Source organism: Neoarius graeffei, chromosome 17, assembly GCF_027579695.1.
Source record: "Neoarius graeffei isolate fNeoGra1 chromosome 17, fNeoGra1.pri, whole genome shotgun sequence".
Lineage (NCBI taxonomy): Eukaryota > Metazoa > Chordata > Actinopteri > Siluriformes > Ariidae > Neoarius > Neoarius graeffei.
Genome location: NC_083585.1, coordinates 55289571 through 55316551, shown reverse-complemented (window position 1 = coordinate 55316551; position 26981 = coordinate 55289571). Strand labels below are relative to the sequence as shown.

General features: G+C 41.1%; 1 protein-coding gene across 1 annotated transcript; it reads left to right on the top strand.

Moving 5' to 3' along the window:
* Positions 1-1849: 1849 nt before the first annotated feature.
* zgc:153372 (uncharacterized protein LOC767695 homolog) lies at positions 1850-25896 on the top strand. The gene is made up of 11 exons (XM_060897754.1): positions 1850-2008; positions 3515-3589; positions 4210-4337; positions 4608-4758; positions 8198-8334; positions 11383-11452; positions 11538-11619; positions 14645-14776; positions 15065-15207; positions 20598-20720; positions 25625-25896. The coding sequence occupies exons 2-11, from the start codon at positions 3560-3562 to the stop codon at positions 25718-25720; spliced, it is 1092 nt and encodes a 363-aa protein (XP_060753737.1). The 5' UTR covers positions 1850-2008; positions 3515-3559; the 3' UTR covers positions 25721-25896.
* The last annotated feature ends 1085 nt before the right edge of the window (positions 25897-26981 follow it).

The window sequence follows — 26981 nt, the reverse complement described above, 5'->3', positions numbered from 1 at the left end:
AACGTAATGTAACTGTCAACATTGTTAGCGAATGTATTGTAGATTTATCAATGTATACTACTAGTGCACCTCAAAAGTTGGTCTAATAGTTAGCGTGTCCGCCTCTTGACCGGGAGATCGTGAGTTCTACTCATGGTCGGGTCATACAAAAGACCATCATAAAAATGGTACCTGTTATGGTCTGGCAAGACATGCTGCAATACAGACGTGAGTGGGGAGTCAAACTCTTGTGGTTACCAGAGGACTAGCCTCCCACTGTAACCCAGGCTGTATAGGCGAGAAGCCAAGGGCTATCAAAATAGAGATCGGCGCCGCACCCATACGCCTTAAAGAGTTGGTTAGTACTGGGACAGGAGATTGCCTGGGAAGACCAGATTCTGGCATGAGAGGGATTTTGACTTGACTTGAGTGCATCTCAAAATATTGGAGTATCATGAAAAGTTCATTTTATTTCATAATTTAATTAAAAAAAGTAAAAATTAAAAAAAGGTAAATAAAAAACTTCTGTATATTCTATATTCATGACATGTAAAGGAAATATTTTAAGCCTTTTTTTGTTTTAATTTTGCTGATTATGGCTTAGAGCTCATGAAAATCAGAAATCCAGTATAACAAATGATTAGAATATTTCATTTTGAGTTTGAGTAAAACAGTATAAATACCGTGTATCTCTCGGTCTAGTTCAGTGCACGCAACCACAATCATGGGGAAGACTGCTGACTTGACAGTTGTCCAGAAGACCATCATCAACCCCATCCACAAGGAGGGTAAGCCACAGAAGGTCATTGCTGGAAAGCCTGGCTGGAAAAGGTGCACAGGTAACAGGGATGACTGCAGCCTTGAGAGGATTGTCAAGAAAAGTTGATTCAAGAACTTTGGAGAACTTCACAAGGAGTGGACTGAGGCTGGTGTCAGTGCATCAAGAGCCACCATGCACAGACGTCTTCAGGAAAGGGGCTATAACTGTCACATTCCTAATATTGCAACCAGGAAAGAAATTATAATAGAATTTTGTTTTGTTTGTTTTATTCTATTCTATTCTAAATGTTCCACTGTTTGAGGGAAAATCTCATCTCATCTCATTATCTCTAGCCGCTCCATCCTTCTACAGGGTCGCAGGCAAGCTGGAGCCCATCCCAGCTGACTACGGGCGAAAGGCGGGGTACACCCTGGACAAGTCGCCAGGTCATCACAGGGCTGACACATAGACACAGACAACCATTCACACTCACATTCACACCTACGGTCAATTTAGAGTCACCAGTTAACCTAACCTGCATGTCTTTGGCCTGTGGGGGAAACCAGAGCACCCGGAGGAAACCCACGCGGACATGGGGAGAACATGCAAACTCTGCACAGAAAGGCCCTCGCCGGCCATGGGGCTCGAACCCGGACCTTCTTGCTGTGAGACGACAGTGCTAACCACTACACCACCATGCCACCCAATAGTAATAACTTACATGGGAGCTGTATGGTCACACTACATATATATTCTAAGACAAATAATAAATGTATTAAAAACAGTGTTATTTTATGTTAATGTTTATGTCAAGAGACATTTATGTGATGGAAGGAGTCTCCAGTGTCAGTGCTTTATTTATAACACAGAGGTGTGACTTTTCAGTTTTGTAGTAGTTTTTTTAACATGTATTTGTTTGTTTAGAGATAAACAGTGTTCTAGGCCTCCTCCATTACAGTTCCAGAGACTTGTAGAACCTAAAGCAAGCTCCACTGAAACTCTTGTCAGACACCTTGTGTTGCTTTTCCTTTAACGTGTCACTCTTCTGTGGTTTATTGATACTATGGCGCCCCCATGTGTTAGACAGGGGTATTGAACTACAGTGAAGCGATCTTTGATCCCAAACAACTTCCAGCTCCTTACGAAAGTGCCCTAAACAGGCTGCAACAGTGAATCCTATCTCATACACCCTGTGCAGTGGACTCCTGTGGACCCCTGGACTCCTGTGGACCCCTGACTGACCCACTGAAGCGCTGTCCGTTACAGCAGGTGAGGAGCAGCAGCTACAAAACCACACCCTTCTGGAATAAACACTGGGTCTGCTTCTCCTGCCTGCGGGTTTGTGCGGAAAAGTGTTTCACTTCTTCAGTTCAAACCGGAAACTAGTCCCATATCTTTCCATGGACGAAACGCGAACCCGCCACGACACCGTGTAGTGTTAATGTAGTAGTGTTAATGTCACATTAATATAGTGTTAATGTAGTAGTATTAATGTCACATTAATACAGTGTTAATGTAGTAGTGTTAATGTCACATTAATATAGTGTTAATGTAGTAGTGTTAATGTCACATTAATATAGTGTTAATGTACCAGCGTTAATGTCACGTCAATATAGTGTTAATGTGGTAGTGTTAATGTCACGTTAATATAGTGTTAATGTAGTAGTGTTAATGTCACGTTAATATAGTGTTAATGTAGTAGTGTTAATGTCACATTAATACAGTGTTAATGTGGTAGTGTTAATGTAATGTTAATGTAGTGTTATTGTGGTGTTAATGTAGTGGTGTTAATGTAGTAGTGTTAATGTCACGTCGATATAGTGTTAATGTAGTAGTGTTAATGTAGTAGTGTTAATGTAATAGTGTTAATGTAGTAGTGTTAATGTCACATTAATATAGTGTTAATGTAGTAGTGTTAAGGTAGTAGTGTTAATGTCACATTAATATAGTGTTAATGTGGTAGCGTTAATGTCACGTTAATGTAGTTGTGTTAAGGTAGTAGTGTTAATGTCACATTAATGTAGTGTTAATGTAATGTTAATGTGGTAGTGTTATTGTAGTATTAATGTAGTGGTGTTAATGTAGTAGTGTTAATGTCACATTAACACAGTGTTAATGTGGTAGTGTTATTGTAGTGTTAATGTAGTGGTGTTAATGTAGTAGTGTTAGTGTCACATTAATACAGTGCTAATGTGGTAGTGTTAATGTAATGTTATTGTAGTGTTAATGTACCAGTGTTAATGTCACGTTAATATAGTGTTAATGTAGTGGTGTTAATGTCACATTAATATGGTGTTAATGTAGTAGTGTTAAGGTAGTAGTGTTAATGTCACATTAATATAGTGTTAATGTGGTAGCATTAATGTCACATTAATACAGTGTTAATGTGGTAGTGTTATTGTAGCATTAATGTAGTGGTGTTAACGTAGTAGTGTTAATGTCACATTAATACAGTGTTAATGTGGCAGTGTCAATGTACCAGCGTTAATGGCACATTAATATAGTGTTAATGTAATGTTAATGTAGTGTTAATGTAGTGGTTTTAATGGCACATTAATACAGTGTTAATGTGGTAGTGTTAATGTAATGTTAATGTAGCCATGTCAATGTAGTGGTATTAATGCAGCATTAACACAGTATTATTTTGTAGTGTTAATGTAATAGTGTTAATGTAGTGTTAATGCAGTAGTGTGAATCATTTGTTAATGCAGTGTTAATACAATAGTGTTGCTGTAGTGTTAATGCCGTGTAAATGCAGTTGTGTTAATGTTCCAGGTTGTTCTCCAGCTACGGAGTAGTGACTCAGCGCCTGGATCCAACATGACAACTCTGGTCCATGAGAGTGTAAAGGTGAGTTTTGACTGGGTGAGACATTTACACCTCAAATTATCATTCTATCTCTTTTCACCTCCTTTTTTACTTCCTTTAGCTACTCTTTCTTTCTTTCTTTCTTTCTTTCTTTCTTTCTTTCTTTCTTTCTTTCTTTCTTTCTTGATTACTTCGTTCTTTCTTTCTTGATTACTTCTTTCTTTTTTCTTTCTTGATTACTTGTTCTTTCTTTCTTTCTTGATTACTTGTTCTTTCTTGATTGTTTTTCTCTTTCTTTCTTGATTGCTCTTTCTTTCTTTCTTTCTTTCTTTCTTTCTTTCTTTCTTTCTTTCTTGATTACTTGTTCTTTCTTTCTTTCTTGACTGTTTTTCTCTTTCTTTCTTGATTGCTCTTTCTTTCTTTCTTTCTTTCTTTCTTTCTTTCTTTCTTTCTTTCTTTCTTTCTTTCTTTCTTTCTTGATTACTTGTTCTTTCTTTCTTTCTTTCTTTCTTTCTTTCTTTCTTTCTTTCTTTCTTGTGTTGTATTTCAGTAAACAAATTAGCAGTCGTCTTCCTGATTAGCGAAGCTCGCAGTAAACGGCTTGGTGTGAACACACACAGATTTATGCTGTTTTGTCGTTGAAGTGTTTTGTGTTTCTGTAGAAATATTACAGCTCTCTGGAGTCTTCAGCTGGTTTACAGACGAGTGCCGCGTGTTCTGCTTTATCTCGGCCGCTGTCTCCGAGCGTAAAGCAAGCTCTCACAGGTGTTCATCCAGAGGTGTGCAAAAGGTGAGAAACATCTGTACGATCATCAGGAATGAAACACTTGGGGGTGTGCTGTTACAGTTTGGTTATTTAACTATAACATAATATCCTGATGTTTTTTTTTCTCTTATACCACTGGAATTAACAGGCCATTATATTATTCATTAATCAAACAATGACTTCTACTTTTTGTCCGTTTATAGTTACATTTAGGTTTAATCTGGAATGTCAACAAAACAAGCTAGTTCCTGTTCAACCTCTGGTCTAAAGGGTCATGCTTCGTCACTGTTGTAGGTTCTTTGGCTGTGGTCTGGTGGCTCCAGAGAAGCTGAAAGGATGTTCGGTTCTGGATTTGGGAAGCGGATTGGGGCGGGACTGCTATGTCCTCAGCAAACTGGTGGGAGAAGATGGACATGTCACTGGCATTGACATGACTGAGGATCTGGTAATGTCCAAATGACACAGCCAAACTATCTACAGATGACATTTATGATAATTAATATAATATAGCGGAAATGATCAGAAAGAATATATGCAGTGAAATAAATTATCCATCATACAGCATGGCAACGCATCCGTCATCAAGCTCAGAAAAGTCTTTGTGATTAAATTGTTTAAGTGTTCATTACAGCAGCAGAGAACACACACTTGTCTGGATTTATCGTAGTAATGGACCACTGTTTGTTCCTCACCATGATGGATTTCCATCTTTGTGAAGTTATGAAGGACATTTTTTGACCAATTTGTATGCATTTTCAAGAAAAAGAAAAAGGGAGGGAGGCAGAGGGGCAGAGATGAATAGGGTTTTGTAATAAAGTGGCTTTCATATCAATCAAATGCATTATCTTTAATGGGATGTGAATTTCCAATACACTCAGCCACTGGGAGAATAGTCGGCCTGCGCAGACCAGCTGCTTTAAAACAAATGTGTTTCAGAAAGAGTTCAGACAGTTAACGTTTTTATACAGTGGTGCTTGAAAGTTTGTGAACCCTTTTGAATTTTCTATATTTCTGCATAAATATGACCTAAAACATCATCAGATTTTCACATAAGTCCTAAAAGTAGATAAAGAGAACCCAGTTAAACAAATGAGACAAAAATATTATTCTTGGTCATTTATTTATTGAGGAAAATGATCCAATATTACATATCTGTGAGTGGCAAAAGTATGTTAACCTTTGCTTTCAGTATCTGGTGTGACCCCTTGTGCAGCAATAACCAACTAAACGTTTGCGGTAACTGTTGATCAGTCCTGCACACCGGCTTGGAGGAATTTTAGCCCGTTCCTCCATACAGAACAGCTTCAACTCTGGGATGTTGGTGGGTTTCCTCACATGAACTGCTCGCTTCAGGTCCTTCCACAACATTTCGATTGGATTAAGGTCAGGACTTTGACTTGGCCATTCCAAAACATTAACTTTATTCTTCTTTAACCATTCTGTGGTAGAACGACTTGTGTGCTTAGGGTCGTTGTCTTGCTGCATGACCCACCTTCTCTTGAGATTCAGTTCATGAACAGATGTCCTGACATTTTCCTTTAGAATTCGCTGGTGTAATTTAGAATTCATTGTTCCATCAATGATGGCAAGCCGTCCTGGCCCAGATGCAGCAAAACAGGCCCAAACCATGATACTACCACCACCATGTTTCACAGATGGGATAAGGTTCTTATGCTGGAATGCAGTGTTTTCCTTTCTCCAAACATAACGCTTCTCATTTAAACCAAAAAGTCCTATTTTGGTCTCATCTGTCCACAAAACATTTTTCCAATAGCCTTCTGGCTTGTCCACGTGATCTTTAGCAAACTGCAGATGAGCAGCAATGTTCTTTTTGGAGAGCAGTGGCTTTCTCCTTGCAACCCTGCCATGCACACCATTGTTGTTCAGTGTTCTCCTGATGGTGGACTCATGAACATTAACATTAGCCAATGTGAGAGAGGCCTTCAGTTGCTTAGAAGTTACCCTGGGGTCCTTTGTGACCTCGCCGACTATTACACGCCTTGCTCTTGGAGTGATCTTTGCTGGTCAACCACTCCTGGGGAGGGTAACAATGGCCTTGAATTTCTTCAATTTCTACACAATCTGTCTGACTGTGGATTGGTGGAGTCCAAACTCTTTAGAGATGGTTTTGTAACCTTTTCCAGCCTGATGCGCATCAACAACGCTTTTTCTGAGGTCCTCAGAAATCTCCTTTGTTCGTGCCATGATACACTTCCACAAACATGTGTTGTGAAGATCAGACTTTGATAGATCCCTGTTCTTTAAATAAAACAGGGTGCCCACTCACACCTGATCGTCATCCCAATGATTGAAAACACCTGACTCTAATTTCACCTTCAAATTAACTGCTAATCCTAGAGGTTCACATTCTTTTGCCATTCACAGATATGTAATATTGGATCATTGTCCTCAATAAATAAATGACCAAGTATAATATTTTTGTCTCATTTGTTTAACTGGGTTCTCTTTATCTACTTTTAGGACTTGTGTGAAAATCTGATGATGTTTTAGGTCATATTTATGCAGAAATATAGACAATTCTAAAGGGTTCACAAACTTTCAAGCACCACTGTATATGGCCCATTCTATAATTGCGGGTCCATTTCAAGTGTTGACTCTGTTTGTCATCGCCAACTCTGTTATCATTAAACTGAGCAATCCATGAACAGAATAGACGATAACAGAGTTGACCATTTTGTGCCTTAAAAGAACTAACCTCAAACTAGCTGCCACATGTCAAGTCAAGTCAAAGTCCCTCTCACACCAGAATCTGGTCTTCCCAGGCAGTCTCCTGTCCCAGTACTAACCAACTCTTTAAGGCGTATGGGTGCTGCTTCGATCTTCGTTTCCATAGCCCTCAGCCTCTTGCCTTTACAGCGAGGGTTACATGGGGGGGGGGGGTAGTACTCTGGTAACCATGAGAGTTTGACTCCCTACTCGCGTCTGTATTGCTCGCCTTCCCAGATGGTAATCACGATCATTTTTACGATGGTTTTTGATATGACCGGACCGCGAGTAGAACTCATGATCTCCCAGTTGAGAGGTGGACATGCTAACCACTAGGCCAACTCACAGTAAACTACCACATGGCATGTATAAAAACAGAACGTTATGGATTTTCATCATATTATTGTTTTGTAAAAAATGAGTGAGAGGTTCACCCCGATATCGCAATAACAGAGTTGACGAATAGTTAATCTACTGTTGGTGCAAAATCCTCAACATTTTGTTCAAATTAATGAGAGAAGAAACAGAACACATCTCGCTGCCTTTCTGAAATTTCCCGCCAGAGGAAGTGACATCACTCGGTGCAGGTGTCACACGTATTATTAAAAGTCTTTGTGGATTTCATGCGGTTTTATAACAGTCAACAGAGTTGACAAGAACATTAGGATGGATAAAAATATACTTTTTTTATGACTGAAATTTCACATAATACAGAAAATAGACTTTCTATGCAGTTGATTTTATAACAGTTAATAGAATCACTTCCTGTTTATTCGAGTTGAATGGATGAATCAGGAGTCAAAGACAGGTAATAATGTGGGGGGAGGGGTGGGAGTCATTTAGTTAATGTTTTATGGATAAATTGGGTCTAAAATGTACATCAAGCATCGCTACTGGTGAAAGTTCGTCATAATTTGCATTATCGTTCAAAACTGATTCAGTAAAGATTTCTTTTGTGGAAAATAACTAAAGGTTTATCTCGGAGATGTGAAATGTGCTCCGGATTCTAGAATGACCCATAAACTTTATTACCCAGCGTTTAGGCATCTTTCTTGCCCTGTCTTCCTGCCACAGCATCCCCTTGATGACCCCACTGTGGGTGTATGAGTGAAAAGTGGGAATGCACATGGTCTTCCATTGTTGCTTTTCTTTTTCAGGTACAAGAATCAAGGAAATACATCGGCTACCACCAGGAGCATTACGGCTATGCCCAGCCAAACACCGAGTTTGTGCACGGATACATGGAGAAGCTCAGTGATGCAGGGATACAGGACGACTCTCTGGACATAGTGGTGTACGTAACCCGATTCAGCTTCTGCAACATCGTAGCAGGAATCGTAGTCAGGAAACGGGCGGCAATCAGCAAACGGCGCAATGTAGGGAAAACAATGAAACGAAGTCGAGACTAAACGTAAACACTGGTCATACACGGAAAGTTGGGCTGAAATCAAACGGCTTGGTAAGGTTAGGCACAGAACAGGAAACAATACTTCGCAAAATCAGGAAGTGAGAGCTGAGCTTATAGAGGCGAGGTGATGACTGCTGGATGAGAGACAGGTCATGTAATTAATAGTCAGGTGACAGAGGGTGCTGTGACTCTTGGGGTTTGTAGTCCAGAGCGGCCGTGTTTGGAGGCTGCACCGAACTCATGTTTTCAGTGCCGTTACTGACAATCAGACTTTTTAAATTTATAACTGAATTGATTAGATGTTTTCTGATTTATAACTGAATTGATCAGACTTTTAAAACATGATAACTGAATTGATCAGACTTTTTAAAATTTATAACTGAGTTGATCTGATCTATTTTTTTTCAATTAGAACAGAATTGATCAGAGCCCATTTTTTAATTTATAACAGAATTGATCAGACTTTTTTTATTTATGACTGAATTGTTCAGACATTTTAAATTTATAATGGAATTGATCAGACCTGTTTTTTATTTACTATAACTGAATTGATCAGATGTTTTCTGATTTATAACTGAATTGATCAGACTTTTTAAAATTTATAACTGAATTAATCAGACTTTTTAAAATTTGTAACTGAATTGATCTGATCTATTTTTTTCAATCAGAACAATTGATCAGAGCCCATTTTTTATTTATAACAGAACTGATCAGACTTTGTTATATCTGAATTAATCAGACCTTTTTTATGTATAACTGAATTGATCAGACTTGTTTTTTTTATAACTGAATTGTTCAGACATTTTAAATTTATAATGGAATTGATCAGACCTGTTTTTTATTTACTATAACTGAATTGATCAGATGTTTTCTGATTTATAACTGAATTGATCAGACTTTTTTTAAATTTATAACTGAATTGATCTGATCTATTTTTTTTATTAGAACAGAATTGATCAGAACCCATTTTTTATTTATAACAGAATTGATCAGATTTTAAGTTATATCTGAATTGATCAGATATTTTTATTTATAACTGAATTGATCAGACTTTTCAAATTTATAATGGGATTGATCAGACCTGTTTTTTTATTTACTATAACTACAACCCCGATTCCAAAAAAGTTGGGACAAAGTACAAATTGTAAATAAAACCGGAATGCAATAATTTACAAATCTCAAAAACTGATATTGTATTCACAATAGAACATAGAAAACATATCAAATGTGGAAAGTGAGACATTTTGAAATTTCATGCCAAATATTGGCTCATTTGAAATTTCATGACAGCAACACATCTCAAAAAAGTTGGGACAGGGGCAATAAGAGGCTGGAAAAGTTAAAGGTACAAAAAAGGAACAGCTGGAGGACCAAATTGCAACTCATTAGGTCAATTGTCAATAGGTCATTAACATGACTGGGTATAAAAAGAGCATCTTGGAGTGTCAGCGGCTCTCAGAAGTAAAGATGGGAAGAGGATCACCAATCCCCCTAATTCTGCGCCGACAAATAGTGGAGCAATATCAGAAAGGAGTTCGACAGTGTAAAATTGCAAAGAGTTTGAACATATCATCATCTACAGTGCATAATATCATCAAAAGATTCAGAGAATCTGGAAGAATCTCTGTGCGTAAGGGTCAAGGCCGGAAAACCATACTGGGTGCCCGTGATCTTCGGGCCCTTAGACGGCACTGCATTACATACAGGCATGCTTCTGTATTGGAAATCACAAAATGGGCTCAGGAGTATTTCCAGAGAACATTATCTGTGAACACAATTCACCGTGCCATCCGCTGTTGCCAGCTAAAACTCTATAGTTCAAAGAAGAAGCCGTATCTAAACACGATCCAGAAGCGCAGACGTCTTCTCTGGGCCAAGGCTCATTTAAAATGGACTGTGGCAAAGTGGAAAACTGTTCTGTGGGCAGACGAATCAAAATTTGAAGTTCTTTATGGAAATCAGGGACACCGTGTCATTCGGACTAAAGAGGAGAAGGACGACCCAAGTTGTTATCAGCGCTCAGTTCAGAAGCCTGCATCTCTGATGGTATGGGGTTGCATTAGTGCGTGTGGCATGGGCAGCTTACACATCTGGAAAGACACCATCAATGCTGAAAGGTATATCCAGGTTCTAGAGCAACATATGCTCCCATCCAGATGACGTCTCTTTCAGGGAAGACCTTGCATTTTCCAACATGACAATGCCAAACCACATACTGCATCAATTACAGCATCATGGCTGCGTAGAAGAAGGGTCCGGGTACTGAACTGGCCAGCCTGCAGTCCAGATCTTTCACCCATAGAAAACATTTGGCGCATCATAAAACGGAAGATACGACAAAAAAGACCTAAGACAGTTGAGCAACTAGAATCCTACATTAGACAAGAATGGGTTAACATTCCTATCCCTAAACTTGAGCAACTTGTCTCCTCAGTCCCCAGACATTTACAGACTGTTGTAAAGAGAAAAGGGGATGTCTCACAGTGGGAAACATGGCCTTGTCCCAACTTTTTTGAGATGTGTTGTTGTCATGAAATTTAAAATCACCTAATTTTTCTCTTTAAATGATACATTTTCTCAGTTTAAACATTTGATATGTCATCTATGTTCTATTCTGAATAAAATATGGAATTTTGAAACTTCCCATCATTGCATTCCGTTTTTATTTACAATTTGTACTTTGTCCCAACTTTTTTGGAATCGGGGTTGTAAATTGATCTGATGTTTTTTTATTTGTTTTTTTTTTATAACTGAATTGATCAGACTTTTTAAAATTTATAACTGAGTTGATCAGGCCTCTTTTTGTCACTTAGAACAGAATTGATCAGAGCCCATTTTTTATTTATAACAGAATTGATCAGACTTTTTAAATTTATAACAGAACTGATCAGACTTTTTTCCTGATTGATACGTAAACACACCTCCTCTGTGCAGATCGAACTGTGTGGTTTGTCTTTGTCCAGACAAGAGGGCTGTTCTCAGTGAGGCTTACAAAGTACTCAAGGTAAAGCGTCTCCTCTTCAAACCTTCCGCTCCTCTTCCTTCTTTCTTTTGTTCTGGTATTTATTTTATTTCTTTTTATGCTGTAGGTCGGGGGTGAACTGTATTTCAGTGATATGTACGCGAGCGAGGTAGTTCCTGAGTCTTTCAAACTGGATCCAGTGCTTTGGGGTAAGATATTCATCTCATCTCATTATCTCTAGCCGCTTGATCCTTCTACAGGGTCGCAGGCGAGCTGGAGCCTATCCCAGCTGACTATGGGCGAAAGGCGGGGTACACCCTGGACAAGTCGCCAGGTCATCACAGGGCTGACACATAGACACAGACAACCATTCACACTCACATTCACACCTACGGTCAATTTAGAGTCACCAGTTAACCTAACCTGCATGTCTTTGGACTGTGGGGGAAACCGGAGCACCCGGAGGAAACCCACGCGGACACGGGGAGAACATGCAAACTCCACACAGAAAGGCCCTCGCCGGCCACGGGGCTCGAACCCAGGACCTTCTTGCTGTGAGGCGACAGCGCTAACCACTACACCACCATGCCGCCCGGGTAGGATATTATATTATAAAATATTAAAATATTATAAATGTAGGAAATAATATTTCAAGTTTATAAAAGAAAGATGAATATTTAGCTGATAAACAGTGGTTTGTTTTTCAAGCTGTTAAAGAGAGTTAATGGGCGTTAATATAAATATAAAATATAAATGTCATTTAAAATTAATACAAAATTGTTGCCACTCGATGGCAGAAAGTACGGCGGCCTTCAACTTTTTTTTTTTTTTCAAGGCTAGGAAAGATCCTGAAATTGAATAAAGGTTTTTTTTTTTCTTTTCTGTTTTTTTCCCCTAATATTATGAATAATGCATTATTTGTCCCTAAGCATGCAGTCATTTAAATTAATAACGATAACTGTATTTTTTTAATGAGTATACTCTTATTGTTATGATAACACCAGGATGAATAACACCCCGATTTAGTGAACACAAAGTGGATGTTTGTTAATAATCATATTCTTACACAGATAATTTGGTGTTAATTAAAGGAACTGACTGCAAAGTCATCTGAAATTTTTACATTTTTTATCGTGCATGGTATTTACCTCTGTCTCACAAGAACAATATCATGTGAACGAGATGTGATCATTTTGATGTCCTGAAGGTCGCTCTTCTCCGTTTTGGGACTGTTTTCCTCCCTCTTGAGGTAAACAGTATGAATACGGCCCGACGGAGACAGGAAACAGCTGAACGCGAGGGAGGAGCTTTAACTAATTAGCATGACTATGAAACTGCGTCACACCAAGATGACGACTTGCGGAAAACATCGTGACTCTGCATCGACCTCGGAGAGTTTTGAGTCACAGGGATGTAATTTATGGTTGACGTTTGCGAATAGATCTGTGAAACAAAAGACGAATATTTATATCTTTTCTCTGTTCCTGGTTTTGTGTTCTCGTTTCTTTCCCTGTAAGATCAAAACATTTGGTGTATAACTCCATACTCGCTACCGTGGAGTCGAGCCCATGCATTCTAAGGCTAAGGTGGGGTTTACATTAGACCGTATCAGCGGATCATCAGATTAACGTTTTTAAAACGATTAGTGTGCACACAGCAACGCCAATACACGATTTGCGTGCACACAGCAACACCAATACACGGATACGCTCGGCTCCGCAGGCATCCTGCGCTCCAAATCACTCCGCCCTGAACAGCGAGAGCCCTCTGGAGGGTGCGCACTCCGGCCCTACGCAGCTCACAGAGCGCGCGAGTGAAGCGCACGAGCAGTGATTCGGGACTGAGCCGCTGTGTGTGTGATCCCAGCGCATATCACTTACCACTTGCAAGTGTAAGGATGGCAAGCCTAAAGACAATCATAACTACACAATGGGCAGTATTTGCATCAGTATTTGCAGTATTTTCATACTTTTATACTCTTTAATGAAAGGTGATACAAGGTGGAAGTCCGCGCCGTTTTTCAGCAGTCGCGTCACATGACCAACGCCAGCAAATCAGGAAGGTGGATGTCACAGTGACGTTGTCCAATGACGACGCCAGCTAGAGCTCAGCACAGCGTATCCGCGTATTCTCAATGTTTACACAGCACCGGACCAGACACGATCTGGATTGAATACGTGGACCCTGGCGGATTCCCGTTTCCCGGCGTTTCCAGGCGTTTTAATGTAAACGGACAGTGCATCCGCGAAGAAAACGAGACAGATACGGTCTAATGTAAACTTGGCCTAAGATAGATAAGCGTTAGCTAGAATGATTTAGTTATCTGTCCAGAAAAATGGCACATCAGAGCAATGACCTTGCTCTATCTTGCAGCTGCACTCACTTGGCAGGCTTTCCTTTTCTTTTTCCGCTGGCGGGATAGCCGAGTCTGACATATTTGCCCACACCGACTTCATCTCATCTCATCTCATTATCTCTCGCCGCTTTATCCTTCTACAGGGTCGCAGGCAAGCTGGAGCCTATCCCAGCTGACTACGGGCGAAAGGCGGGGTACACCCTGGACAAGTCGCCAGGTCATCACAGGGCTGACACATAGACACAGACAACCATTCACACTCACATTCACACCTACGCTCAATTTAGAGTCACCAGTTAACCTAACCTGCATGTCTTTGGACTGTGGGGGAAACCGGAGCACCCGGAGGAAACCCACGCGGAAACGGGGAGAACATGCAAACTCCACACAGAAAGGCCCTCGCCGGCCCCGTGGCTCGAACCCAGGACATTCTTGCTGTGAGGCGACAGCGCTAACCACTACACCACCGTGCCACCCCCCACACCGACTTGTTTTGGTTAAAAGTAGGTCAAACACGCCCCCTGGTGGTCATGTGATATTGTTGCTCACTTGCTTTGGCGATCTCCAGAATCGTAAAATGCAGGACCGCGCTTTTTATCTCAATAAAACGTTTACACACAGGATACACGGTGTGTGTGTGCAGCAGAGAAACATCTCGAAACTCCAGCAGTGATAGAAACAGAACATTTTACCCAGAATTCAACTTTGCAGTCAGAACCTTTAAGTGTAAAATGCAGAACAGTGAGACTTTGAGAAGATCGCATAGATTGTGGAAATATTCCTGCTTCATCTGTAACCTTTCCATCACATTACATTACATTTTTCTTTGTTGTGAAGAAGCTTTTGGAAGATGAACACCGAGTACCTTTCTGTGGCAGGTGAAGGAATGGGCGGCGCCCTCTACTGGCATGATTTCATCTCCATCATGAAGGACCTGGGTTTCAGTACGCCTCGTCTGGTTGCAGCGAGTCATATTGATGTGCACGATCCAGAGCTCAAAAGGAAAGCAGGTCTGTCTGCAAGTCTGGTCACGCAGTTCTCGTAAACTACTCCGAAATTTACAGTGACTTCATGATAAACCAAGAAGGTCAAACAAGTGTAATTTAGATATGTTTGTCCGTTTAATTCTGGGTATTTATGCTTGTTTTGATCTTTGAACTTACATCATTTATCCTGTATATAAGATCTCACATAGATTTCCATTTAAACCCATTCTTTAAGAATTAAACATTTTTTTTTAGGTTTCTTCTCAAACCTCGTCACATCTTTGTAATAGATTTGCTTTTTTTTTTTCTTAGGTGATATTAAATATGCCTCAGGAACCTACCGTGCCTTTAAATTGCCCCAACACTCCATTCAAACCAAAGCACTGGTCACGTACAAGGGGACGGTTCCAGACTTTGCAGAGTGTTTTCAGCTTGATGCTTCAAACTCCTTTAAGGTATTTTATGCTGATCGACGCATCCATGCCACTTTCAGTATAAGAATCGGTTTTAGTAACTGTATTAATGTCATGACACTAAGGCCCTGTTTACATTATTTCGAATCAGCGGATCATCAGATTAACATTTTTAAAACGATTCGCGTACACACACAAAATTTCTGTGCCCGCAACAAAACCGTTCCCCGTGCACACAGCAACGCCAATACACGGATACGCTAATCACATGACTAATTAGACGGCACGTCACATGATCCCAGTGCATATCGGGCATGCGCAAGTCACTCACCACTTGCAAGCACATAAAGTGTGTGAGAGATTGAGTGAGCGAGTGAGAGAGAGAGAGGAGAGAGAGAGAAAGAGAGAGCAAGCGAGCGAGAGAGTGTGAGTGAGAGAGTGTAAGAATCAAAATTTGAAGTTCTTTATGGAAATCAGGGACGCCGTGTCATTGGGACTAAAGAGGAGAAGGTTTTTCAGCAGTCGCGTCACATGACCAACGTGGCATGACCAACGCCAGCGAATCAGGTAGGTGGATGTCACAGTGACGTTGTCCAATGACGACGTCAGCTAGAGCTCAGCACTGCGTATCCTCGTTCCTCAATGTTTACACAGCACCGGATCAGATACGTACTGGGTTGAATACGTGGGCCCTGGCGGATTCAAACTGTTCCACCTGTGGAGTCGTTTCCCGGCGTTTTAATGTGCACGGACAGTGCATCCGCAACGACAACGATACGGATACGGTCTAATGTAAACACCACCTAAGGTTTTAGCATTCGTTTTGAGGTTTTTTTTTTCGCATTTTTGAGTCCAAAAGCTACGATACAGCTAAATTTATGAATAATTTCATAAGAACAGCATATACACCAGCCATAACATTATGACCACTGACGTGGATAATGTTTATTATCCTGTCCACATTCTGTCAAAGACCAGACAGGAGAGGAGATCAAATGCACTCGAACCACAGTTTATTAATAACAGGGAGTTGGGAGAATGTATGAAGTTCAGTGGCAGGAGGACTGAGAGGCAGGGATTGCTGATGGGAGCGTGGTGGTGACATCTGAGGTCTCCCATCCAAGTACTGACCAGGCCCAACCCTGCTTAGCAGCTACGATCAGACAGGATCAGGCATAGTCAGAGAGGTGTGGCTGTAGGTTAACAGCGCTTGGGTTTCAGGCAGTCTCCCAGCAAGCAGTCCCTCAGCAGGCAGGAACACAGAGTCACAAATCAGGTAGCAAGAAAGGGGACAGAAATGCAGGGTCAGGTTACCAGGGCAGAAGAGTAGGGCTCCAGGCAGGGCTGCTCACACCAGGCAGATGGAGAGGCAGGCGAGCAGCAGGGCTGGGCGAGCTGGAGATCAGGCGAAGGTACAGGAGAGGCAGGCAAGAGGCAGAGTCGACAGGACAGAAGGCAGATCAGGTTACCGGGGCTGGAGAGCAGACAGAGTCAGACGGAACAGAATATCTTCAGGAGTCAGAGTAGTAGGAACACAGAGCAGGTTATCACGCTGGAAGTTGCAAACGATCTGACACAGAAGCTTGGGAGAACTGCAGTATAAATACACCCAGGGGGAAAGCAGGTGATCGGCAACAGCCAATGACAGTCACTGAAAGTAAATAAGAGGAAGTGAGTGCGGGCATGGCCGGTAATGCTGAGTGGAGATGTTACCTGAAGAGAGAAGCCCACAGGTAGGACCATGACACATTCACTGGATATGAGCAATCGCGCGCTCTGATTAGCTACTCTGCTACTAGGATATCAACTCATATACCATGAATAGAGTAAAACAAAATGGCAGAATGTGTTGCTGAATCAACCGAGGATGAAATAAAAACTCTACTTGAAAACAAAACCCCAAAAATTGTTATCAAGTATTTAAAAGAAACAGAAATAGCTAAAAGAATATAGTCCCCCACCCCCAATATGTCCTGTTCCACACTCCAGCCCAGTAGGTGGTGGTAATGCACCTTAAAGTTGGTTCGCCAACTGCCAAAAAACCCTAAAGAAAGAAGCAAAAGAAAATGGCGGAGGGCGTTGCTGAACCAGCCGAGGACGAAATAAAAACAAGTCTTGCCAGGCAAAACAAACCTCACCCGGCGAGACTTATTTAATACCTATATGTTGATAATGGTAATATTTCTCAGTCATCAGCTGTCAGGTTAGAGTCCTATGAAAATTCATGACCTTGAGTTTGACATTACAAAGTCAATCAAGGTCAAAGGTCATGGCAGCAACTGAAAGCCCATATGGCACTTCCTATAAGTAGATGATGGTAAATAAGCTGCCTACCATCAACTGTTTCAAGTTACAACCCTCTGAAAATCCGTGACCTTGAGTTTGACCTTTCAAGGTCACTCAAGGTCAAAGATCATGGTACCAAATGTAAAGCTATATGGGAGTTCCTGTAGGCTCGTAATAGTAAACATCTGGCTATCATGAATCATTTTAAAGTGATAGCCCTTTGAAAACCCACGACCTTCAGTTTAACCTTTCAAGGTCACTCAAGTTCAAAGGTCATAGTGCCAAGTGAAAGCCCATATGGCACTTCCTATAAGTTGATAATGGTAAATATCCGTCTACAATCAACTGTTTTCAAGTTCCAGCCCTCTGAAAATCCGTGACCTTGAGTTTGACCTTTCAAGGTCACTTAAGGTTAGAGATCATGGTGCCAAATGAAAGGTCATATGGGAGTTCCTGTAGGCTCATAATAGTAAACATCTGTCTATCGGTAATCGTTTTTGAGTTACAATGGAAAATGTTATTTTGACCAAAAAGGTTGACCTTTATGGTGACCTTGACCTTCACCTTGATCTGATTACCTCCAAAATTTAACCAGGTAATCTACAGACCATTGCCCACCGACTCTGAAAATTTGAAGTCAATCAGTGCAACTGTCTAGACGCTAGATTGTTAACAGACAGACACAAACAAACAAACAAACAAACCGTACTGATTACAATTCCTCACCCTGCTGATGCCGTCGCGGGCGAGGTAACTACTTGAAAACAAAACTCCAAAAAATACAAAAAAAGCAACAAAGTATGGAATAAAAGTATTTGATGGTAAGAACGTATCCTCTTTTATTTTTCAATAATTATTATTTTTGCAGCCGGCACGGTGGTGTAGTGGTTAGCGCTGTCGCCTCACAGCAAGAACGTCCTGGGTTCGAGCCCCGTGGCCGGCGAGGGCCTTTCTGTGTGGCATTTGCATGTTGTCTGCGTGGGTTTCCTCCGGGTGCTCCGGTTTCCCCCACAGTCCAAAGACATGCAGGTTAGGTTAACTGGTGACTCTAAATTGACCGTGAGTGTGAATGGTTGTTTGTGTCTATGTGTCAGCCCTGTGATGACCTGGCGACTTGTCCAGGGTGTACCCCGCCTTTCGCCTGTAGTCAGCTGGGATAGGCTCCAGCTTGCCTGCCACCCTGTAGAGCAGGATAAAGTGGCTAGAGATAATGAGATGAGATATTATTTTCGCATTTTTCACAAATTGCTCCTGTCATTTCGACAGTTTGTGTCATTTCAAGTTTTTCTTGATCGAATTTTCAAAAATAATACAAATAAAAATGCTCTGTTTCTCAAAATCCAGTGAATGTGGATAGAATAAAACAGTTATTCCACTCAATCTCATCATACATGAGCTGATAGCCGACAAGACGCGTAGCATTTTGTGGAATAACATTGACTCGATTTTGCGGAATAACATTGATTATCTCATTACAATGGCACCTGTCAAGGGGTGGGATATATTAGGCAGCAAGAGAACAGTCAGTTTTTGAAGTCGATGTGTTGGAAGCAGGAAAAATGGGCAAGCATAAGTGAGCAACTTTGACAAGGCCCAAATTGTGACGGCAAAATGACTGGGACTGAGCATCTCCAAAATGGCACATCTTGTGGGGTGTGCCTGGTACGATGCAGTGGTTAGTACCGAACAAAAGTGGACCAAGGAAGGACAACCAGTGAGCCGGTGACAGGGTCATGGGCATCGAAGCTTCATTGATTCACATGGGGCACGAAGGCTAGCTCATATGGTCCAATCCCACAGAAGAGCTACTGTAGCACAAACTGCTGTAAAAGGTAATGCTGGCACCTTTGTGTTTTAGCCAGCATTCACTTTTTGAGCAGTTTTTACTACAGGAGCTCTTCTGTGGGATTGGACCATAAGGACTCAGAAGGCCACATTGGGTTCCACTCTAGCAGCCAAGAACAGGAATCTTAGAATCAAGAACAAGTTCCTATTAAAGTTGAACTGAAGTCATTTTTAAACTTGCTTTATTTCTTAATTAACGTGTTATTCAATTATGTTTTTGCTTTTAGTAACCTTATATCGTGACTTGTATTGGCAACTAATCACAATGAAATATTATACTTCTCGGCCTATTCGGTTTTTAGCCGTGTTGAATTTAGTTCGTTTGGTCCACGGCAGGCGGCACGGTGGTGTAGTGGTTAGCGCTGTCGCCTCACAGCAAGAAGGTCCTGGGTTCGAGCCCCGTGGCCGGCGAGGGCCTTTCTGTGCGGAGTTTGCATGTTCTCCCCGTGTCCGCGTGGGTTTCCTCCGGGTGCTCCGGTTTCCCCCACAGTCCAAAGACATGCAGGTTAGGTTAACTGGTGACTCTAAATTGAGCGTAGGTGTGAATGTGAGTGTGAATGGTTGTCTGTGTCTATGTGTCAGCCCTGTGATGACCTGGCGACTTGTCCAGGGTGTACCCCGCCTTTCGCCCGTAGTCAGCTGGGATAGGCTCCAGCTTGCCTGCGACCCTGTAGAAGGATAAAGCGGCTAGAGATAATGAGATGAGATGGTCCACGGCAGGCGTCGCTTATTCGCGCGATCTTCGCGAGACTTCGAAATGTGAAGTGTCAGCGCCGCCATTTTGAAAACTGTTTTTCAAATGAAATATTGCACAGAAACGAGTTTAAATGACGATTACTGCCTACTTTTTTCAAACTTTCCTGATTGCTATCAAAACAAACAAAACTTCCGGCTTGATTACGTCAGCATTCGAAAGAGGGCGCGTGCGTATTTGGACAAGGTTGGCAGATGTTGGTGACTTTGATTTCCGCTGTACGTTTTACTTCCGTCCTACGATGTCTCGCACAGGTCTCAACGAATCTCGTTTACGGCCATTGCTTTGACATATGGACTGATATATTACAGAGCATATTTCAAACACTCATAACTTGCTATAGCAGCGACAAAATAGCGATCAAAAACGCATTCAGACCAATCAGAGTTGAGAATGATAAAGGCTTTTAGCTGGATTGCAGATCTGAGATATTTTATTGTAGAGCTGTATGATGAACGAGACCCATACGAGCCTCACTCTCAGTTTCTCTTTGCTCTGATCCCGTGTTCAGCTTCACTGATATGCTGCTGTTTCTGTTTTCATGCAGGTAAATGTATCTGTCGAGGTGGATGCTGAGATTGCAGCGATCCTCCAGTACTCACGTTTCTCACCAGACTTCATCGTCCAGATGACAGACAAGCCTGATCCTAGCCTCAGCTCTGCTCAGCAGGTAAACGCACAGTGGAGCCGTCATCTGCATAGTGTATACCTCAGGTGGACAAGGTCAACATGTCCTTCAGATGCTGCTCTAACACTGTATACTCTAAGAAAAGGACAGACACCAAGAGGACTTCGTGGAGAATGTTATGGGATTATGTTGGGCTGTGATGACTGATTATTCGCAGATAAATGTTATAAGTGCTACAGAAATAGACTTCGTTACATCCTGACATTTTGACTTTTTAATGAAAAATAAATTCTCAATAATGACTGTACATATGTTTCAATGTATTAAATTTAAAATTAGCAAATTCCTCATCTCAGCTTTTTTAAGAATCACTTTTTAAATAAATCTTTATTAAATAATTAGACTCACTTGTTCGAGCTGAGTTAAGTTAAAAACATCCAATAATGAAAATTAAATGCATGCTTTAATTGCACTGTAAATTTTTTTTTTTTTTTACAAAAAATGCTTTTCATAATAATCGCTTATATTCCATAGACATGAGTGTTTTACTGGGAAATACACCACTCATATTTTTCATCCGAGCTCCATCCGGGACATGGAGAACCAAAACCGTGACATAAATCTCTTTATTTTTTTCGCAGTCCGGCTTCCATCAAATCCTGTGCTCTGATTGGCTGGCGAACGGGTCCGTATCCTATGATACGGACCCCGGTTATGGACCCCGGTTACGGACCTCTGGTGACTCACTCGTTCACAACAACAACAAACATCGTAGCAATTTTGTCAACATTTATTTTCGCATTTCTCAGGAGAATAGCATTAATTTTACAGCATGGATAGCAATAACGACAGTCTTCAAAGCGAAAGCAAGTTTTACTATCCTGAGGAAGAAGAAATAAAAGAACATTTTAGGAGAAAGCTAAAAACCTCTAACTGTTGCTAACGCTGAGCAAAAACATGGCTGAATCCTGAATGGCTCAATTTTGTATAAATAGGGGACTACATAGGCGGCAAAATGTAGTTGTTTTCCTGCCATGGAAGTGCACTTCCGAGGAGGAAGCCATTTGCATTACAGCCGTGAATGAGGATTCAAAATGGCGGCTCGGCTCGGTTTTCCCTTTCAGGCGCTCTCGTTTTCTGTTAGAATTTGGGGAAAATTTTTTTATATATATATATATTAGTGCTGTCAAGCGATTAAAATATTTAATCGCGATTAATGTCGCGACTGTCGTAGTTAACTCGCGATTAATCGCAATTTAATCGCACATTTTTGTCACATGAAAAACCATTGTAATTCTCTTATCAGCATAAAAAAGTGAATGGGCTTGCTCACCGTTCAAACTACGGGGGTACACGGGGGATCCGAGATCCCCTGAAACAGACATGAGATCCCTTGAAAACATGATTTGGGAAATGTTGGGGGGTCTCTAAAATATTGGCAAAATGATGTTTATTGACATAGCAATCATGTGTAACGGGAAGCATTTGCATATCTGAAGTGAGCGCGCGATGGAGATCTGCGCTCTGAGACAAGCGCAAGCACCCCCCCAAGGGAAAATAAGGGACCCCCCGAAAATATCGGCATAGTTCAAACACTGGTTGTACCAATGTTTTTTTTTTTTTATTGCAGAGCATAACACGTCTTGTCACAGCCACTGCAAAGTGGGGCTGGAGCCACCGATGGGAAAACGAAACCTACCGTAAGCCGAGCACCGTGGCTCTTCGGGGGAGGGCAGAGGACTCTGGCTGTGTGGGGTGTGGCATCATGTCACAGAGCGTTAATCTCGCGATAAAAAAATTATCGCCGTTAAAATTGAGTCAAGTTAACGCGTTAAGCACTAATATATATATATATATATATATATATATATATATATATATATCATCTCATTATCTGTAGCCGCTTTATCCTGTTCTACAGGGTCGCAGGCAAGCTGGAGCCTATCCCAGCTGACTATGGGCGAAAGGCGGGGTACACCCTGGACAAGTCGCCAGGTCATCACAGGGCTGACACATAGACACAGACAACCATTCACACTCACATTCACACCTACGCTCAATTTAGAGCCACCAGTTAACCTAACCTGCATGTCTTTGGACTGTGGGGGAAACCGGAGCACCCGGAGGAAACCCACGCGGTCACGGGGAGAACATGCAAACTCCGCACAGAAAGGCCCTCGCCAGCCACGGGGCTCAAACCCGGACCTTCTTGCTGTGAGGCGACAGCGCTAACCACTACACCACCGTGCCACCATATATATATATATATATATATATATATATATTATTTACCAGCTTAAGGTCGGCCCGTATTGTGAAATACCGTGACCTCGGCCTTGAATACTGACCTCGGCCCAGAGCGCCTCGCTCAGTACTTTCAAGACCTTGGTCACGGTATTTCACGATACGGACCTCCCAGCTGGTAAATAACATATATGTCACTTGTGAGGAAATCAATGAATTGTTTTGATAAATTTGGGGACTTTTTGTTTGTGAATGTGTCAATATAATAAAAAGACAATCACACGTTGGCTTGAAGATTTGAAGTTTGTCTTCTCGTGTTGAAAAACTCGCATTTTTCATACGAAATACATCATGGATCTGGGTGACATATTTAAATAATATTGGCTGGCGTTGAGTGGTCTATCAGATATATTTCATTTAGCTAGCATGATACTGAACGAGTCAAAGATGAGTAGCTGAATGGAATATATCTGATATACCATGAAAAAAGCCATTATTATTATTATTATTATTATTATTATTATTATACACTCTCTTTTCCAGTTTTTGATGTCTGTTGGTATGTTTTTCTCTTGTAAGCAGAAGGGAACCATCAGGGCCTTCTAGACCTTCATAGAAGCCCAAACATATCAGCATTTCAAATTTAATTTTTTCCATTCTTTAATAATTTCATGATAATTATTCTCTTCTTATTCTAATTTGGACTCATATTCTATCAAATTTGTTTCAGGAATGAAAGAATTACTGTCCTGAAAACATTAAAATCGAGTTATCCAGTGAGATATTTTTTGTGTGTTGTCTCTAGGCTGAGAAGAGTTTAGAGCTGCTCACTCATTGGTTAGGACTTCATTGCCAGGACAGAAGGCCATGGCAGTGTATGTTTATGTAGGAACTGACAGATGAATTAACCAATCAGATTTTGATTTACAGTGGGAGGGACCAAAAATGTATCTCCCTCAGCCTTCTCAAAGGCGAACGCGAGCTTAACCGCGAGTCAGTGCCATCAGCGCAGCAGTGAAGTCACCTTCCAGCCGGTGTAGCGTTCATCAGTAGTGTTAAAGCGGTCAAGCCAGTGCTATCTATCGAGTGCAAGTAGCACGGGCTAATGACCGAGAAACTAAGATTCCTGTCTCCAGACTCTTCTTCCACGCTGCACGCTCGCTACAGTATTTTTCACTCAGACTTCAGTATTCATTTCCCTCTGTAATTTACTGAGTTACTTTTAAAATCAACATCGACAGCTACACACAATGGAATGACCTGGCAGTCTGCCATTAATCCCTTGCAAAATCCTTTACCCCATTGCTTTTTTGGTGTCTGGTTAACTTTTGGCTGAGCTCAAGTCCCAGCTGTAGTAGTAACAGTTCACCACTGTTTGTAAATATGCGTGAAGAATGAAGTTTTGGGAGCACCTGGCGACTTGTCCAGGGTATACCCCGCCTTTCGCCCCATAGTCAGCTGGGATAGGCTCCAGCATGCCTGCGACCCTGTAGAACAGGATAAAGCGGCTAGAGATAATGAGATGAGATGAGATGAGATGAGATGAGTTTTGGGAGCCTTTTGGTTGTTCAACACGTCTTTCTCTTTCACGGCGAACAAAGAAATGCTTTTGTGCATGCGCAGCAGAAAACTCTCTCATTGGATATTCGCATCAGCTCCGACGTCTGACGTCATGTTGTCTTGACAACCATGCAATATTCAACCATAATATTTCACTCCGATGACGTCACTCCCAGTGTTTTCCCGCTGACTAGATGTGTGCTGTCAAAATAGTGAACCGGTTCAAAATTAAATTCTTTTGATATGATTAACTTGTGGGCGGCACGGTAGTGTAGTGGTTAGCGCTGTCGCCTCACAGCAAGAAGGTCCGGGTTCAAGCCCCGTGGCTGGCGAGGGCCTTTCTGTGCGGAGTTTGCATGTTCTCCCCGTGTCCGTGTGGGTTTCCTCCGGGTGCTCCGGTTTCCCCCACAGTCCAAAGACATGCAGGTTAGGTTAACTGGTGACTCTAAATTGACCGTAGGTGTGAATGTGAGTGTGAATGGTTGTCTGTGTCTATGTGTCAGCCCTGTGATGACCTGGCGACTTGTCCAGGGTGTACCCCGCCTTTCGCCCGTAGTCAGCTGGGATAGGCTCCAGCTTGCCTGCGACCCTGTAGAACAGGATAAAGCGGCTAGAGATAATGAGATAATGAGACACATAAGATATGAAGTTTATCTTCTGGTGTTAAATATTTTCACTCACTCGTGAATATATAAAACACTCGAAGATAAACTTCATATCTCTGCACAACCGTGTAATATCCTATATTTATGTCATGGTTTTGGTTCTCCATGTCCCAGATGTAGCTCATATGAAAAATATGAGTGGTGTATTTTCCAGTAAAACACTCGTGTCTATATAATATAAAAGAATATAAATCATATACTGTATTAAATCATGTGCTATTAACCTACTAATCATTTTCATGACTAAACTTTTCATCTGAACTAAAAACGCTGCATAAATTTTACACACCGCAGGAAAAAGTTTGAAAGTCAACCTAAAAGGGTCTAAACATATGTTCCTGTTCCTGTTCCCAGTTCATTACTAACACAGGATTAACGACTGTTGTAGTGCAAATCACTGATTATACTGGAGCGTAATATTTGAATTTGAATTAATTGTGATTGGATAATATTGATAGAACTTTGCATGTTTTGTAGTACTGCCACCTGAGCCCGTTCATGCTGGCAGACAGACTGGGCTCTTCTGTGAAGCAGTGCTCGAAGACGGGCGTGGCAGCTGGAAGCTGTGGGTAATGAGGAAAAGTGCATCGTGTTTGTTCACCATGGGATTAAAAGCTCTGCGTCGAACAGAAACACACTGGATTCAGAAGTGGAAACTGAGGCCTTTGTGTGTGTGTGTGTGTGTGTGTGTGTGTGTGTGTGTGTGTGTGTGTGTGTGTGTGTGTGTGTGTGTGTTTTGTGATATTTGACTGCAAATGATTTTTGCTGAGAAAAATAATTTTAATTTTAACATCATTAACAAGACCAACACATGTTCAAAATGGATGACTCCTAATTATCAGGATTTGATCATTCCAAATAAGTCTCACTAGATTCAAATTTATTTTAGCTACAAAACCAGGGATTAATGTTGTAGTGAAACAACACACTCGTACTGTGACCAAAACTTACGTTAAATGTTTACATAGGGAAATTATTCGCATTCAGACTTAATCTGGGCAGCTGCTGAAATCAGCTTTCTGAGTTTCACGTTCAGAATTACGGTATGTTAATCACTTGTGTGAAGGACACGCCCACTCGAGATTTTTGACACGGGGGTTCAGGTTTGGGGTGGCCAACAGTGTGTAACACTACTTCAGACCAAACACTTGTCTTTATATATATAGAAAGAAAGAAAAAGTAAGCAAGAAAGAAAGAGAAACGTAAACAAGAAAGAAAAAGAAAAGTAAGCTAGAAAGAAAGAAAGAAAACAAGCAAGAAATGAAAAAAGAAAGAAAGGTAAGCCAGAAAAAAGAAAGAAAGAAAGAAAGAAAGAAAGAAAGAAAGAAAGGAAGACCAAGCAAGCAAGAAAGAAAGATGAAAAGGAAAGGAAACAAGAAAGAAAGAAAGAAAGAAAGAAAGAAAGAAAGAAAGAAAGAAAGACCAAGCAAGCAAGAAAGAAAAAGCAAAGTAAGCCAGAAAGAAAGAAAGAAAGAAAGAAAGAAAGAAAGAATACAAGCAAGAAATGAAAAGGAAAGGAAACAAGAAAGAAAGAAAAAGGAAAGGAAACAAGAAAGAAAGCCAGAAACAAAGAAAAAAGCAAGAAAAGGAAAGGAAACAAGAAAGAAAGAAAGACCAAGCAAGCAAGAAAGAAAAAGCAAAGTAAGCCAGAAAGAAAGAAAGAATACAAGCAAGAAATGAAAAGGAAAGGAAACAAGAAAGAAAGAAAAGGGAAAGGAAACAAGAAAGAAAGCCAGAAAGAAAGAAAAAAGCAAGAAAAGGAAAGGAAACAAGAAAGAAAGAAAGAAAGAAAGAAAGAAAGAAAGAAAGAAAGAAAGAAAGAAAGACCAAGCAA